The sequence below is a fragment of the Medicago sativa genome, chromosome 3 (assembly GCF_051527215.1).
Source record: "Medicago sativa cultivar Bolivia chromosome 3, Bolivia_mono, whole genome shotgun sequence".
NCBI classification, from domain to species: Eukaryota; Viridiplantae; Streptophyta; class Magnoliopsida; order Fabales; family Fabaceae; genus Medicago; species Medicago sativa.
Window position 1 is genome coordinate 55074446 of NC_140751.1, and position 14170 is coordinate 55088615.

The window sequence follows — 14170 nt, forward strand, 5'->3', positions numbered from 1 at the left end:
AAAGAGATATCTTCATCCTCTAATTTCTTTACATTTTTAGTCCCTCCTCGTAAGTTTATGATGATGATATTTATGTCAAGATTACGGCCAATTTATGATTAAGATATCTTTAAATTATGTCCATATTTTTTTAGTGATCTATTATGTTCATATTATTATGCTCAACAAATGTAAAAAATAAAAGTTAAAATCATGTTTAATAGGGATAAAAAAATTAAAACGAAAAAAAATTGTGATTAGGGTGAAGACATCCCATTTTTATTTTTAGAATCTAATATCAAAATTCGCTATATTTTTTAAAAAAAATATGTATTTAACTCTTTTTATTTAGGCTTAATTGCACTTTTGCCCCCTATATTTTGCCAATTGTGCGATTTTGCACCCCATTGTTTCAAACCAGCGATTTTGCACCCTATATTTTGTCAATTGTGCGATTTTGCACCCCATTGTTTCAAACGAACGATTTTGCACCCCATAGTTTTCCCCCTTTCTGATTTTGCACACCAAAAAATCATAAAAATATTCAGTTTTTTCCAAAAAATTTAAAAAATCGAAAAAAATTTAAAAAATTAGAAAAAAAATCAGAAAATATAATCATATTTTTTTAAAAATTCTGGAATTTAATTTTCAAAATACAAAAAAAGTAAATTTTCAAAATTTTAAAAAAAGGTCAGATTTTTTAAAAAAATTCTGGAAAAAAATTTAATTTTTAAAAATCTGGATACAAATTTAAAAAAAGGTTAGATCTTTTTAAAATTTTGAAAATTTACTTTTTTTGTATTTTGAAATTAAATTCCAGAATTTTTTAAAAAATCTGATTATATTTTCTGATTTTTTTTCTAATTTTTAAATTTTCCAGAATTTTTAAATTTTTTTCGATTTTTAAAATTTTTTGGAAAAAAACTGAATATTTTTATGATTTTTTGGGGTGCAAAATCAGAAAGGGGGAAAACTATGGGGTGCAAAATCGCTCGTTTGAAACAATGGGGTGCAAAATCGCACAATTGGCAAAATATAGGGGGCAAAAGTGCAATTAAGCCTTTTATTTAAAAGGGTATTTCAATGTCCAAGTTTCGACAAGGACTAACAATGGTATATTCAAAGATGACCTCCCAGTAAAGAAGGACTTCTAAAAAGTCCATAAGAAAATTTAATTCAAGAAAATTAATCGAAACCACCACAGAATGCTAAAGTTCCAAAGTTGAAGAGAGATTGTCAAAAACACATGGTGCATGTTTGATATTATGGTGGGTTTCTTAGAATAAATCATGTTAACCACTATTAAACCAAACATGCATCTATAATCTATTGATAACCATGTATGAGATATTTTTTGTTCGGTTTTTATAGGTTCTTTTTATTTGAGGCAATCTTATTTGAGATACTATTAAATACCAAATATATAATCTCCCTCAATCAAAATTTGAATCCTAATTCACCATGTTATAAAGTCTAGTCCCTTATGCGAAATCTAACCAAATAGTACCATATATGAAGTATTAATTTTGCTATTATACTAAAAATGTAAGCCAGGACCTAAAAAATATGCTTGTCATAGCCCAAACAGGCTTGGAGACTTTTGAAAGGCTAAATTCAAATTAATGTTTAGTCTTCGGAATGAATCATCTTATTTGAAAACACGTTAAAGTAAAATACAATCTCTCACCATTTAAACTTATCATATCTAAATGTTTTATGCATTTTTCTCTCATTTTAAATGGTGAAAAAAGATTACACTTTATACTTTATTCTTTCGTATGAAAATTACACATGAGAGAATTTAATCTCCTATCTCTCTCTTTCACCGTCTTTGATAGAGAGATTTGATGTAGATGATGCATTATTCAATGTAGTCAAATTACAAGTACAATATATTAATCCAATAAAAGAAACTACAGTCTCTCCTCAAAATAAAAAATTACAAGAAGCTACCTATTAATTAATTGACTCTTTCACAATCATTTTACATTTTTAATATTATGATAAAGATCACTATCTATTTATTAATATTTTTCTAATTCAGAATACAATACTTTTAGAAGTCTCTATTTTCTTAGATGAATGTCACTTTCCAGCAATCACTGCATTAATCCATTAACAATAAATATTCCAAGTAATCACACACATATTCATATAATAAGACCTCAAATTCTTCATATAATAATAACTAAACTAAAATATTCTTTCTATAGAGAAAACGGTTCTGCCTTTTCAGATAACAATAAGGCAATATTCCAAGACAAGATATTCTGAATAATAACCCCTAGCATATTATAAGGACAATGACATATACTTAACAATCAAAAAACATTTAAATAATAATAAAAAAAAATAACTATCTAAGTATAGATTATTGTTATCATTAAGCATGTTCTCAAAGAGTAATTGGTTACCCCTTTCACTCCATAGTCCATAGGAACAAATTGCCAAAATATCCTGAAATATCTAATGAAAACTATAGATAAAGATGGCTACTAAAAATTAATATACCACCTAGTTCCTTTCATCCAGTGATGAAACTTGTAATGCAAGCTACTACTAAAAATTGCATAATCTCCTAGAAACCAAACCTTTTGCTTCTGTAACTAAAAACTATAACATGTAAGAAGATCTTACATCAATAAGTTGTTAATTCCAACGATTCAGTTGCGCGAAAAGAGCATTGCGCGAAAAAGGCCTTCTTTGACTAAACTGAATAGCTTGTTGAGAAAAGAGGTCAGCTGTTATGTATGAAACTGAGTCAGCTATATGGGACTGTTTGTTTAAGATTTTTTAAAAAATTGTTTCGATGTTTAGTTATGTTTGTGTGTAAGCTTACTTTAAAAATGATTCTTATGATGAAAAATGAAAAGTTATTTGGATTAGCTTTTGAGGAAAGTAATTTTTAACCGAAGAAAGAAATACGATTTTTTTTATAATTCTAAATGAACACAAAGTTGTATACTTTTCTTAAAAATCTATGAAAAATAATATCTAAATTATATATATTAAAATGATTTTTAAAAAAAAGCCTACACATGAGCATAACTAAAACATCATAAATATTTTTTTTTAAGAATCTTAAACAAACAGACCGTAGATGTCTATTGCTGGTGTTTCTGAAACTACATCATTGCTGAAATTCCGGTGTCTATTCGAAACGAAAATGGGCTGTCCGGGAGATTCAGTCCTTCACTACTGCAGAAAATAAGTTAAAACAAAATAAATACTTGTGAAAAATTAAGAAATTTCATTTTTCTAATGCGAGAAGGGCGACCAGTGCGGTCCAATGCATGGTCCGAGGAGGATGGATGTATGCAGTCTTAACCCCTCAAGCGGAGAGATCGTGAATCAAATGTCAGATATGTAATCTATATATTGAAGTTTGGTTGGTAAGAGATTGTTGTGAATCAAGAGAAAGTTATCAGGAATGGATTCAAACCTGTCCTTATCGGAGTTATTGGCATCTGTGTACTCGGCTTGCTCGTTTTGCAGATAACTAAAAGATTCAGTAGCCTGGACATTGAAATGATCTGTAGGAAAAATGATCTTGATCAGTACAAGTAGAAAGAAATACAGACTTAGGTTTGGATAAATAACTTACCTAAGCGCTTATAGCATAAATATTTATCATGTAAGTGCATATGCTTAAGCTATTTCTATAACTAAAGAAAATATAAAGTTAAATTGTTTTCATATAAGTTATAAACTATAAAGTTAAACTGTTTTCATATAAGTTATAAGCTGTTTCCATAAGCTATCCTGAAGTGATTATGCAAATGAGCTGAAAACAGTTTATGAAAATGTCATAAGCTATTTCCATTAGTTCTACTAAATAGTCTCACTAGTGTGTATGCCAATAGATAATTCAAATAAATCATTCCAAACATTGCCTTAGAGGGAATAACAGGCAGGAGAAAATGTAATTTGATTCTAGCTATGCAAATATTGAATACATACCATCTGAAACTCTTGATGCATTCATGTTGATGCCAAAATGGGGTGGACTAGACAAAGATTTTTGGGCGATTTGCAACAGTGCAAGACGCCTTCTCTGCAATTCAAATATCCGGTCTTGTTCTTCAAGGAGAAGCCTTGTTAGATACCGAGGATTGCCACAGCTTCTTGGACTTGAGGCGATTTCAGCGTCGATGTCTGCATAGCGCTGTGAATAACAGACATGATGCTCAACTCTATATGGATACTTCCTGCATCCGAATTGAAAAGCACATGAAATTAAATAAAACAGTATCAATAGTGAATGCGACTTAGTAAATTTCATGCGACCCAAACACGCATACAACGTATAAGAGAAAATAAAACTTGAAATCGTCCATTCAATACTAACTCTGCATTTTACACAGATTCGCACAAAGATGCCGTTGAATGAGTATAAAGAATTCACCTGTCAATAAGTTTAGGCTTTTCCTTGTATGGCTTCACAAGAACCCGAGATCCTCGAACATAATGAGGATTTCCCTTATCCAAAATAATTTTGACAGTTTCTGGTTCAACAAATGTCACAAATCCGAACATCCTTCTCTGCTGGCATGGAATCCTTACATCTTCAACAGATCCAAAAGTACTACAAAAGGAAAAAATGTGCAAGCATTTCAAATTTTCTAACATAAAACTGATAATAAGCGCAATAAACGTTACGTTACAGACAAAATATAACAATTTACCCGAAGTAATTTGATACATCCTCCTCTGAGAAAGTGCTGTCAGCTGGAAATGTCAAGTAAATTTGTTGTGATGCACTGATATTTTGACAATCTGCCTTTCCCATGAATTTCGGCGCATCTTCCACCAAAACCACCGCATGCTGCCCATGAGGCCTATCAATCACACCATAACAAAAATCAGATTAAAGTAACAAAAATAAAAAAACTCAAATCAATTTATTACTTAACAATACATATTGAAACTTCTAGATATAAGTCATCACCTGTCAATTAGCCGAATACTATTTCGCAATCGGATAAGAAGCTTTGTCAAATTGTAGCCGGACTTGCCATGTCGTTGGCTCTCAGCTAGGTAACCTTCAGCTTGTAACACCTTTTTATACTTATCATAGTATGCCATTGGAAGTGAAGCAATTGAAATAGGATTTCCTCTTTGTTTTAAGAGCTCGACGATTTCCGACTCTAGTTGCGCCAGCGATCCAGGCGACATCGCTTGTTCATCATTAGCGGCAACATCGTTTCCATACATATGAGAGACTATGTCAGAAACAGCTTGTCCATGATGATAGAACCTACAACTATTTCCATGCCTGCAATATCCTTTGCTGAAATAGTGACATGTTTTGAATGGAAATTCAGTCATGTTCGAAAACCTTTTACCGATCTTTCCATTCAAATTTGCTACCGCTGAAGCATATTCTAAGTAGTAATTATAGCAATCATAGCTATCAGTTGTAGAATTTACACTATCTACATGATGAGGATTCTCTGAACCGAACAATGCAGTACGGGTTTGATGTTCAGTGGTGCCTATTGTCATAAATTCTGGACTAGTATTACCATGATGCAGATTGTAATAGGGAGAGTGAGCCTGAAAACTTGCCGGCGAAGAATTTCCGGACGAGATTACCGATCTAGTAGCCATCTTTTGAAGCTCAGTTTTGGCCTTAAGGGCAACTTCACGGATCAAATTATCCGGAAACGAAGCTAATTTAGCAATCTCTTGCTCGCCGCTATCTTGCATAAGGAGATATCCAATGATCTTTGTAGCATGTTCTGGCTCAAATCTTTGAATTTTATCTAAAACAATTCTTGTACATTCCGAAATATCCATACTTTGTCTTGTTACTGCATAAGATTCAAAAAACAAACACAAGTGAGACAGATGAGAAAATAATCTTAAGAGAGAAATTACACAACATGTTTGGATTGGCAGTGAGTTTGACAGAATCACGATATGCGTGAGTTTGAGTTTGACAGAATCACGATATGCCACCGTGGTTTTGACCAAAATTATACTTCAAAGCTTCAACAAAATCACGGTGTCACAGTGATTTAGTCAAACTCACGACGATTCCAAACGTCAAACACATATCAAATAATAAACCCTAAAAATTGACAAAAATAAAAACAGCTAGCATAAAATTTTCAATTAAACAAACCTTGTAAAACAAAGAATTATGATCTTCAACCAAAATAAGTTTATAGGCAAGTGACAACATAACAAGACACAGAAACATCCTTTTATTGAGAAAAACATTCTACACACTATCACTAGGTTTTTCTCAAAATGGAAGTATTTTTAATGCAAATTAGATATTGGATAGATTTGAAATAAAATCAAACTAAAAAGGAAACATAAAATTCTACCATTAAAAGCACACGTCAAATACAAAGAAAACCATGCCATTTTTCCATTCAAAATCCATTACTACCATTTCAAATTTTGATCTCAAAATAGAAAAAAATGTTATAAAAATTCAACAATAATCTACATACTCAAATCATAAAAATAAATAAAAAAAAATAAAACATTTTTTTTCTTTCAAGGTTCATAGTTCATACCTATCAAACAGCAGAAGAGAAACAGTATGCAAGTGCTTCAAGCACAAACATTTCAACACCAACAAATTCAAGACCTTTATTTTACAATCACATAGAGACACATCATCATTGTTCAATATTAAAAATGTAAAGCGATGAATTAATGCTTATGAAAGAGTGAGAATTTATTAATAAGAGAGATACAATGCAATCTATGTCACTATTTAAGTGCAATCTAAGCATTAACACACTCAGTTTATCTCTGACTCTTTCACTCTGTGCTGTCTTATCTATATTTGGTTTCCTTAAAATCTGTTTTGAAAAATCACTTCCACCTGTTCAAATATCACAGATTTTAGGCAATATTTTTTGCTTCATCGTTGAGGACCATTACTTATTCTTTCTACTGTGTCAGTCACCAATGACACCCTTTAATTATTATTATTTTTTTTATTTATAAAATAAAAAATGTCTCTTTTGGCAACTTTAATGTAGTATTTTAAATGTTTTTTTTTTATATTTAAATATACATAAGGCACTAACCATTGAATGATTCATTGTGTACCATAATTGTCTCATATTTGGTTGGTTTACAACTTACAACCACAAATAAAAACTAGTTGTCCATACACACATAAAATTACACATTATTTAATTATTGTAAAAAAAATGAATCATTTGATTATTTTTTTCTTCTTCCTTTTTTCTTTTTGTATGTGTCCAAATGTTGTGTCCGTACAAGATTTTCTTCTAATTAACTATTTTTCTTTGTTTTCTTCCCAGATGGCGAAATGAGCAAATGAAGAGAACCACATAAAATCAATAATGTTTTTTTAGGTGAAAAAATAAATAATGTTAATCATTGAGAAATAATATAGTGAAAGAAAGAAACTATCCAAATTCATGATGATTGAATATCAACATACACTCTCTTTGATAGAACCCTAGTTATTCTCATTGTATACTTGTGATAGAGGGATGTAGAGGTGTCAAATGGGTTGGCCCAAGCCGGCCCGGGCCCGAGAGGCCCGACTGCATAAATGGGCCGGTCCGGCCCAGCCCAATTATAATTGGACCTCAAATTCTAGAGCCAGCCCAGCCTGTGTGGGCCATGGGCCAGCCCGGCCCGACCCGTTTATTATTTACTTTTAAAATTTATTCACTCTTTTTTATGTATTTTTTATATATTAGTCGCTCACCACTATTTTTTTGCTAAAATATGATTGGATGGACATAAAAGCGCAAATAATTTTGACATTAACATTGAATATTAATGAAACTCTAGATTATCCATTAATTAAATCAAATTAATAATTTATAAACTTTAAGCTAAATTCATTCATTTTTATTAAGTTTATTTATTTAATATTTTTTTATTAACTAATTTTAAAATAGTTGATAACTTTTTTCAAAAATATGCTAATTTTTTAACAAAAATCAAATTAAATAGTAATAAGGGGCTGACCCAAAGCCCGATGGGCCAGCTCCCCCAATTTTTGTATGGGCCAAATGGACTTGGGCCAAAAAAGCCCAAGTGTATTTTTGGGCTAGTTTTTTAGGCCCGGCCCAGCCCAAAAATTTGGCCATTTGGGCCGGCCCATTTTTTTACAGCTCTAGAGGGATGTCAACTAACACAATTATTGTGACCTAACCAAAGACAGCTACAACAAGTGTGTGACGTGACCATGACCACCTTGTTTATATAATCAAAAAGTTAACTATTGATATTTCTATTTTAACTTATCACAAAAATATAATTACCGTTAAATATCTAAACTGTATTAGATACTTTTAAACTCACTTTACCAAAATCTTATTAGATCACCTTTAAGATATGAGTTGCAATTATGACACAACTAATGCTTCTTTAAGACTAAGTCATTTTATTAAATCGAAAATCACAATTGCTTGTAACCCTCTACTGTTATTAGAAAAAAATTGTAACAATAGTTACCACCACTATTACTAATTAGCATGTAGGCAAGTGTTATTACACCATCAATGATCAGGGGTGTATCCAGACTTGTGGTACATGTGGAGCTAAATTTTCAAAGAAAAAATAATGCAAATTATATTAAAAATAAGAAATAACATTGTTTGATACAATATATTACAATGAAAATCTCGTCTCCTATCGATTTGTTGAAAATAAGCTAAAATGACATCATTGCGAATTGTTAAAAAAATTCTCTTTCTATATAACTTATAAGACGGTCATTTAGCACTGATCGCCCATTTTGTTACATAGGTTACTTTTCACAACTTTCATAGCTGAAAAAACACGTTCAACACTTCCAATTGCAACCGGCAAGAGCAAAGTCAACTTCAAAAGTTTATAAAGCGTAGCAAATGTGTTGCATTTATTTGTTTCCACAAGTTTTGCACTCGAGCTTTTTTGGCCCTAGCCCATTTGGCCCATGTAAAACTTGGGCCGGGCCGGGCTAGTCCATATCCGGCTTCGGGTCAACCCATTATCAATATTTTCATTTGATTTTTGTTAAAAAAACACTATTTTTTTTTAAAATGATCAACTAATTTTAAATTTATGAATAAAAAATATTGAAATAACTAAACTTAATAAAAATGGATAAATTTAGCTCAATGTTTTAAAATTCTAAAGTTTATAAATTATTAATTTGATTTAATTGAAAGAATAAATCTAGAGTTTAATTAATATTCAATGTTGATATAAAAATTATTTACACTTCTATATCCATGCAATTATATTTTAGCAAAAAAATAGTTGCGAGTAACTAATGTATAAAAAAATAAAATAAAAAAGAGTGGATAAATAAAACATAAAAAGGAAACGAAAACGGGTCGGGCGAGCCCATGATCCACATGGGTCGGGTTAAGCTCACCAGGACAGTTATTTTTTGTTTTGATAACAAAAGAAGGAGTAATAGTAAAATTTAAAATATTTGCTAACAATTGTCTATTCTGCAAATTTTTTAAAACAAATGTCTATTGGTGTGCAATTAACAAAAGAGCTTCAAACTAGCTTCACTATTTATGTTTCTTTTCTTCAATTCTCTAGCTGTGGTTTAGCAGAGTTAAGTTGAAGGGAGGTTAGCGTATTTTTTATTTTTTTGGTTTCAGGAGGTCTGTATATTTTAACAACCGGTCAATGCAATAATAATAATAATTGTAATAATGGATACTTTTTTAAATGCCAAAGTTATCATATTATATATAGAAAACAGTAGAAAGAGTACTCTAACTCAATACAAACAACACCCAAACCTCTAGAGGAAGATAGGCCAGTAGAAGAAGCAAAGTTCACACAACATATTAATTTCTTACAATCATCAAACAGAAGATCTCACAACATATATTATACATGTTTATTAAACAACTCAATTTTCTTAAATAAACTGACAAATAGCTATATATAACACATTCCTTTTTATCGAGGAAGGGAAGTGCCAAAGCAGGAACAGAAAGAAGCAATGCCGATATAATAGTCCACTTGAGTTGATGAAATGTGAATGAAATGCACTGATCGCCATCACCTGCAGTTCACTCCAAATTACACAATAATGCAACGATTAGACAATTGAATGTAAGGATGCCATTTAAAAAAAACGCTTAATATAAGGATTGGAAAAAGTTATATGTAAAATTAGAATAAATAAATTAAAAGTTATTCATAAGAAAAGTAACAGGAGGCAAAAGTCGAGAATTTGTTTCTTTTGCAAGATGTCGAGAAATTAGTTTACTAAAACTTACATAATGCTTTGTATTTTGATGACTAAACAATATATATTTCCATGAATATATATTTTTCAAATTGTAGGGAAGCAAAAGCATACCTTTTATGGCGCAATTTCTATAGAGGGCACTTGGTTGAAGATCCAATGCTCTTTTCCTTCATCATCAGGAGCAATGCTCTGTTTAAGTTCATCACTCATTTGATAAAGTAAGAGAACTTCAAGCTTTTGTAAGTGTTGAATGCCAGTTGGTAACATCATCAGTTGGGGGATGGAGGATAAAGTGAGCTTTTTCAGAGAACCCAATGCACCTTCGTCAATAAGGATGTCACTCAAGTCAAAGAAATCTTCAAGATATAGTTCCTTCAAATTCTTAAACCACCCTTCTTTAAAATGTAAACTTTCCAATTTGTTTTCATAATTACCACCATAGAAAGCGAGGGACAACAAGTTTTGCATACTTTGGAGTAATTTCATTGCATCATTCTGTTGCTTCGTAAGTCTCACCATAAGCTCAACAAGGTTTGTGAGTTTTGGAATCCACTCGGGAAACTTCTTTAAACTCCCGTAGAGTCGAACACGTTGAAGCTTAGGTGGGGGTGAATTCAAATCCAGATCAATGAATGTGTCAGCAGAATTGGTTCCAGCAATCAGTAGTTTCTCCAATTGTTGCGTCTTATTGATTGAGGAAGATAGAGCACTCATATATTTACTCCTAACACCTTCCAAGACCAATTCCCTTAGCTGATCTAGCTTTCCTAGCTCTTCGATTAGCTCAACCACTCTATTATCATTTTCATCTTCATCATCATCTAAATAAACCGAATTTAGAGTCTGTAAGGATGTCATGCCTCCAATACCATCCTTCAACTGAATTAAAGACATACGATGGCCTAAAAAATGACGTAGCTTTCTAAGCTTGCAAATCTCCTTCGGCATATTATGATTTTTAAACTCTGTATCTCGTAAATCCAAAGTCTCTAGGTTCACAAGCATGCCAATGGATTTTGGAAGTTCATAATTTGTTTCACCAATCACCCTAAACCCAAAAAATTTCAAGTGGTTCAAACTTCCTAAATCATGAGGAATTTCAAGTTGTTCTGAGCTTAACGTAAGCACCTTCAACCGCCTATATTTTGTAGGGATCGTCCTTACAAAGGATTTAAGTAATGTTTTTGGTTCGAGAACTAGCAGTGATCGAACATGCGAGCTTTCAATACCTTCCAATAGATTATCAGAACTTGGCGCTATTGATAGGCGTCGAATCATTCCAGTTGAAGGCAATTGTTTGTCCTCTGTAATACTCTTGCAAAAGCTTAAATCCTCATGTTTATCAAGGATCATTGCATGCACTAGATCATGAACACGGCAACTGTTTACTCTTCCATCAATAGTGATCCAATCTACTTGCACCAAACTTCTATCGATCAACTCTATTAAATATCCTTCCGCAATCTCTTCCAATGTCCTTCCCCTTTCTTTTTTCACAAACCCTTCAGCAATCCATTGACAAGTCAATGTCTTTGAAGGAACCATACAGTCTTCAGGATATAATCCAAAATACAAGAAACATGACTTGAGGTTGCAAGGCAAATCATGGTAACTAAGTCCTAAAATTTTTCTTATCACGGAATATTCCTTTGACTGATCTTCGTTTATATTTTCACTAAACTTAGACCATTCAATTGGATTCCTATCTTTGCAAGCTAAAATACCACCGATGACTACAATTGCAAGTGGTAATCCATTGCATTTTTTAACAATTTTGGAAGATATATCTATAAGATTTTCTGGACAGTATCCGCTCAAGTCATGGAACGCCTTCTTATTGAACAATTCTAAAGATTTTTCTTCACTTAAACCTTCAAGTTTATGCACTTCAACAGGAGAAGATTTCTTACAAGCATCTGCAACATCCTTGTTTCTTGTTGTGATTAATATCTTACTACCATTTTTGTTATCAATCATAGCAAATTCAATATCATACCAAAAATGTGAATCCCATACATCATCAAACACTACAACGTACCTTTTTCCTTGCAAGTAGTTTCTCACTTCATCAACTAATGGCTTTCGATCCATTTGATGGAGACTCTGAGGAGGATCTCTCCCTTGTTGTTTGGAAAGCTCGAGCAACATGTCCCTTAACAATTTTTCTATATTGTATGGTCGAGACACTGTGATCCATACACGACAATCAAAGTGCTTAACTACCTTTTTGTTGTCAAAAACTTTCTTGGCTAGAGTGGTTTTTCCCAGTCCTCCCATTCCAACAATTGAAACAACTGTGCACTCTGCTCTTTCCTCTACCAGCCAACCAATCAGTTTGTCTCTTGGCTCTTCAAAGCCCACAACATCAGTTTCATCCATATACAATGGAGCGTCTCGAAGGTTCTGCAATAATGAGGCGTTTCTGTTTGTTGCAGAACTACTTGATGCTTTATCCGAAGAAGATGGGATGTGGAAGCCATGATCCTTTTCACTTGTTTCTTTTATTTCTCTAATTCGGGAATTGATGTTCTGAATCTTATAAGCAATTTGGAGACGAAGTTTCATAGTTTTCAGCAAGTCAACAGCAGCAGCACATCCAGGATCAGAAGATTGTTGTTCCTCAAGGAAGATATAATCATCAATGACATCTTCCATGTGGAAAGATGCTTCTATCAGCTGCTTGAGCATGTCTTTGATTTTCTTGTCTTCTACATCATCAGCTCTTCTATCCGCATCGTTGATGAAGTCTTCAATGCTTTCTAGTTCATCTTTCAATTCTGCAATTTCTTTTGGGACACCCCTAATCATGTTGAATGATTCCTTTATTAAAGGAAACAAATGATCACGGGCTATTGGAAGCAAGTGATCACGAGCTAGTGGAACCAAGTGATCACAAAAACATTTATATATAGTGCTACAGCAGTCACACATTTTGTTGTATATTTGATTTTAATTTGCTATTATTGTGAGTGAGATGAATGGTGAGGAAAAAGCTCTTAGTCCTTCAAGATTATATAGCATAAAGATCATTGACTTCGAATTTTCCTCTGAATTTTCCTCTGTCATTGTTAAATATTTTATTGAGTACCTCTCTGTCATTGTTAAATATTTTATTGAGTAACTTGACAGCATAAAGATCAAATGGTGATCAGTTCTTAGTGTTTATTAATTAACCGGTAGTTAAACAATGCATGTCAATCTTAGTTTATTTATTTCTTTTTTTCTTTTTTTTTTAGACAAAAACATGTTGATCTTAGCTACCAACACATTTTTTTTATTCGGAATAGATAAGATACCCAGCTCCTCAGATCATTCATCTAACTAGTTAAATAATTTAGCTTTGAATGGGCAATTGGCTATGCAATGTGAGGTAATCTTTAACCAATTCACAATCCAAAAGTAAAAATGTTTGGGCATACATGCATAAATGGAGAGAATTAAAAGAAAAATAAATTAGTCACATCATTTTTTACTTTTAACTTTAAACTTGTCTCATCTATGTGAGCGTGCCTAAGTCATTTTTATTTGTGTGTGTGACCAACTTAGACTTTCTCCCATTTTAAAGTGTTGGTCAAAAGAAAGACTTGGTTAACTCAGGTTAAAGATTGTTTCAACCATGGTTTAAGTTTAATACTCCCAATTGATTCAACAATCACTAGTTAAAGAGAAGACTAGCTTTGTTAATTTCTATGGTCGTTCTTTAATTATATTTTTTAAGGTTAGATTTTATTAATTCATATTGACGACTTAACAAAGTATTTTTCTTTTAATTTATCAACAATGTGTTTTTTAAAGACACCAAACTTATCATAGTTAGTTTTTTTTTTCTTTTTTAAATTATCATAGTTAATTGTACCATTTTGAATAAATAAGGGATAAATATGTTTTATTCTTGTACTTACAAAGATTTTAATTTCACTACTATAAGTTCTAAATAATAATGAAATAGAGACAAAATATAATTTGTCACGAGCTGAGACG

General features: G+C 31.9%; 2 protein-coding genes across 5 annotated transcripts in view; both read right to left on the reverse strand.

Annotated features, from left to right (window-relative positions):
• Nucleotides 1-2336: 2336 nt before the first annotated feature.
• The window catches only part of LOC146938455 (zinc finger CCCH domain-containing protein 18-like), a 52463-nt gene continuing 40629 nt past the window's right edge, over nucleotides 2337-14170 (reverse strand). Inside the window, exons 1-8 of one of the 4 annotated variants that reach the window (XM_085752401.1) lie at nucleotides 6510-6863; nucleotides 4928-5792; nucleotides 4665-4817; nucleotides 4385-4564; nucleotides 3940-4187; nucleotides 3422-3512; nucleotides 3075-3177; nucleotides 2337-2720 (exon numbers count right to left, since the gene is read on the reverse strand). In XM_085752401.1, the coding sequence (XP_085608527.1) occupies nucleotides 3105-3177; nucleotides 3422-3512; nucleotides 3940-4187; nucleotides 4385-4564; nucleotides 4665-4817; nucleotides 4928-5778 (1596 nt within the window). In that variant the 5' untranslated portion in view covers nucleotides 5779-5792; nucleotides 6510-6863 and the 3' untranslated portion in view covers nucleotides 2337-2720; nucleotides 3075-3104. Of the gene's footprint in view, nucleotides 3178-3421; nucleotides 3513-3939; nucleotides 4188-4384; nucleotides 4565-4664; nucleotides 4818-4927; nucleotides 5793-6509; nucleotides 6884-14170 lie in introns of those variants that run through there. The other 3 variants (XM_085752402.1, XM_085752398.1, XM_085752400.1) reach the window with 3 other exon arrangements.
• Nucleotides 9753-13172, reverse strand: LOC146938456 (disease resistance protein RPM1-like). The gene is made up of 2 exons (XM_085749636.1): nucleotides 10307-13172; nucleotides 9753-9996 (listed from the first exon to the last, which is right to left on the reverse strand). Exons 1-2 carry the CDS (start codon nucleotides 13118-13120, stop codon nucleotides 9895-9897), a joined length of 2916 nt encoding a protein of 971 aa, XP_085605762.1. The 5' UTR covers nucleotides 13121-13172; the 3' UTR covers nucleotides 9753-9894.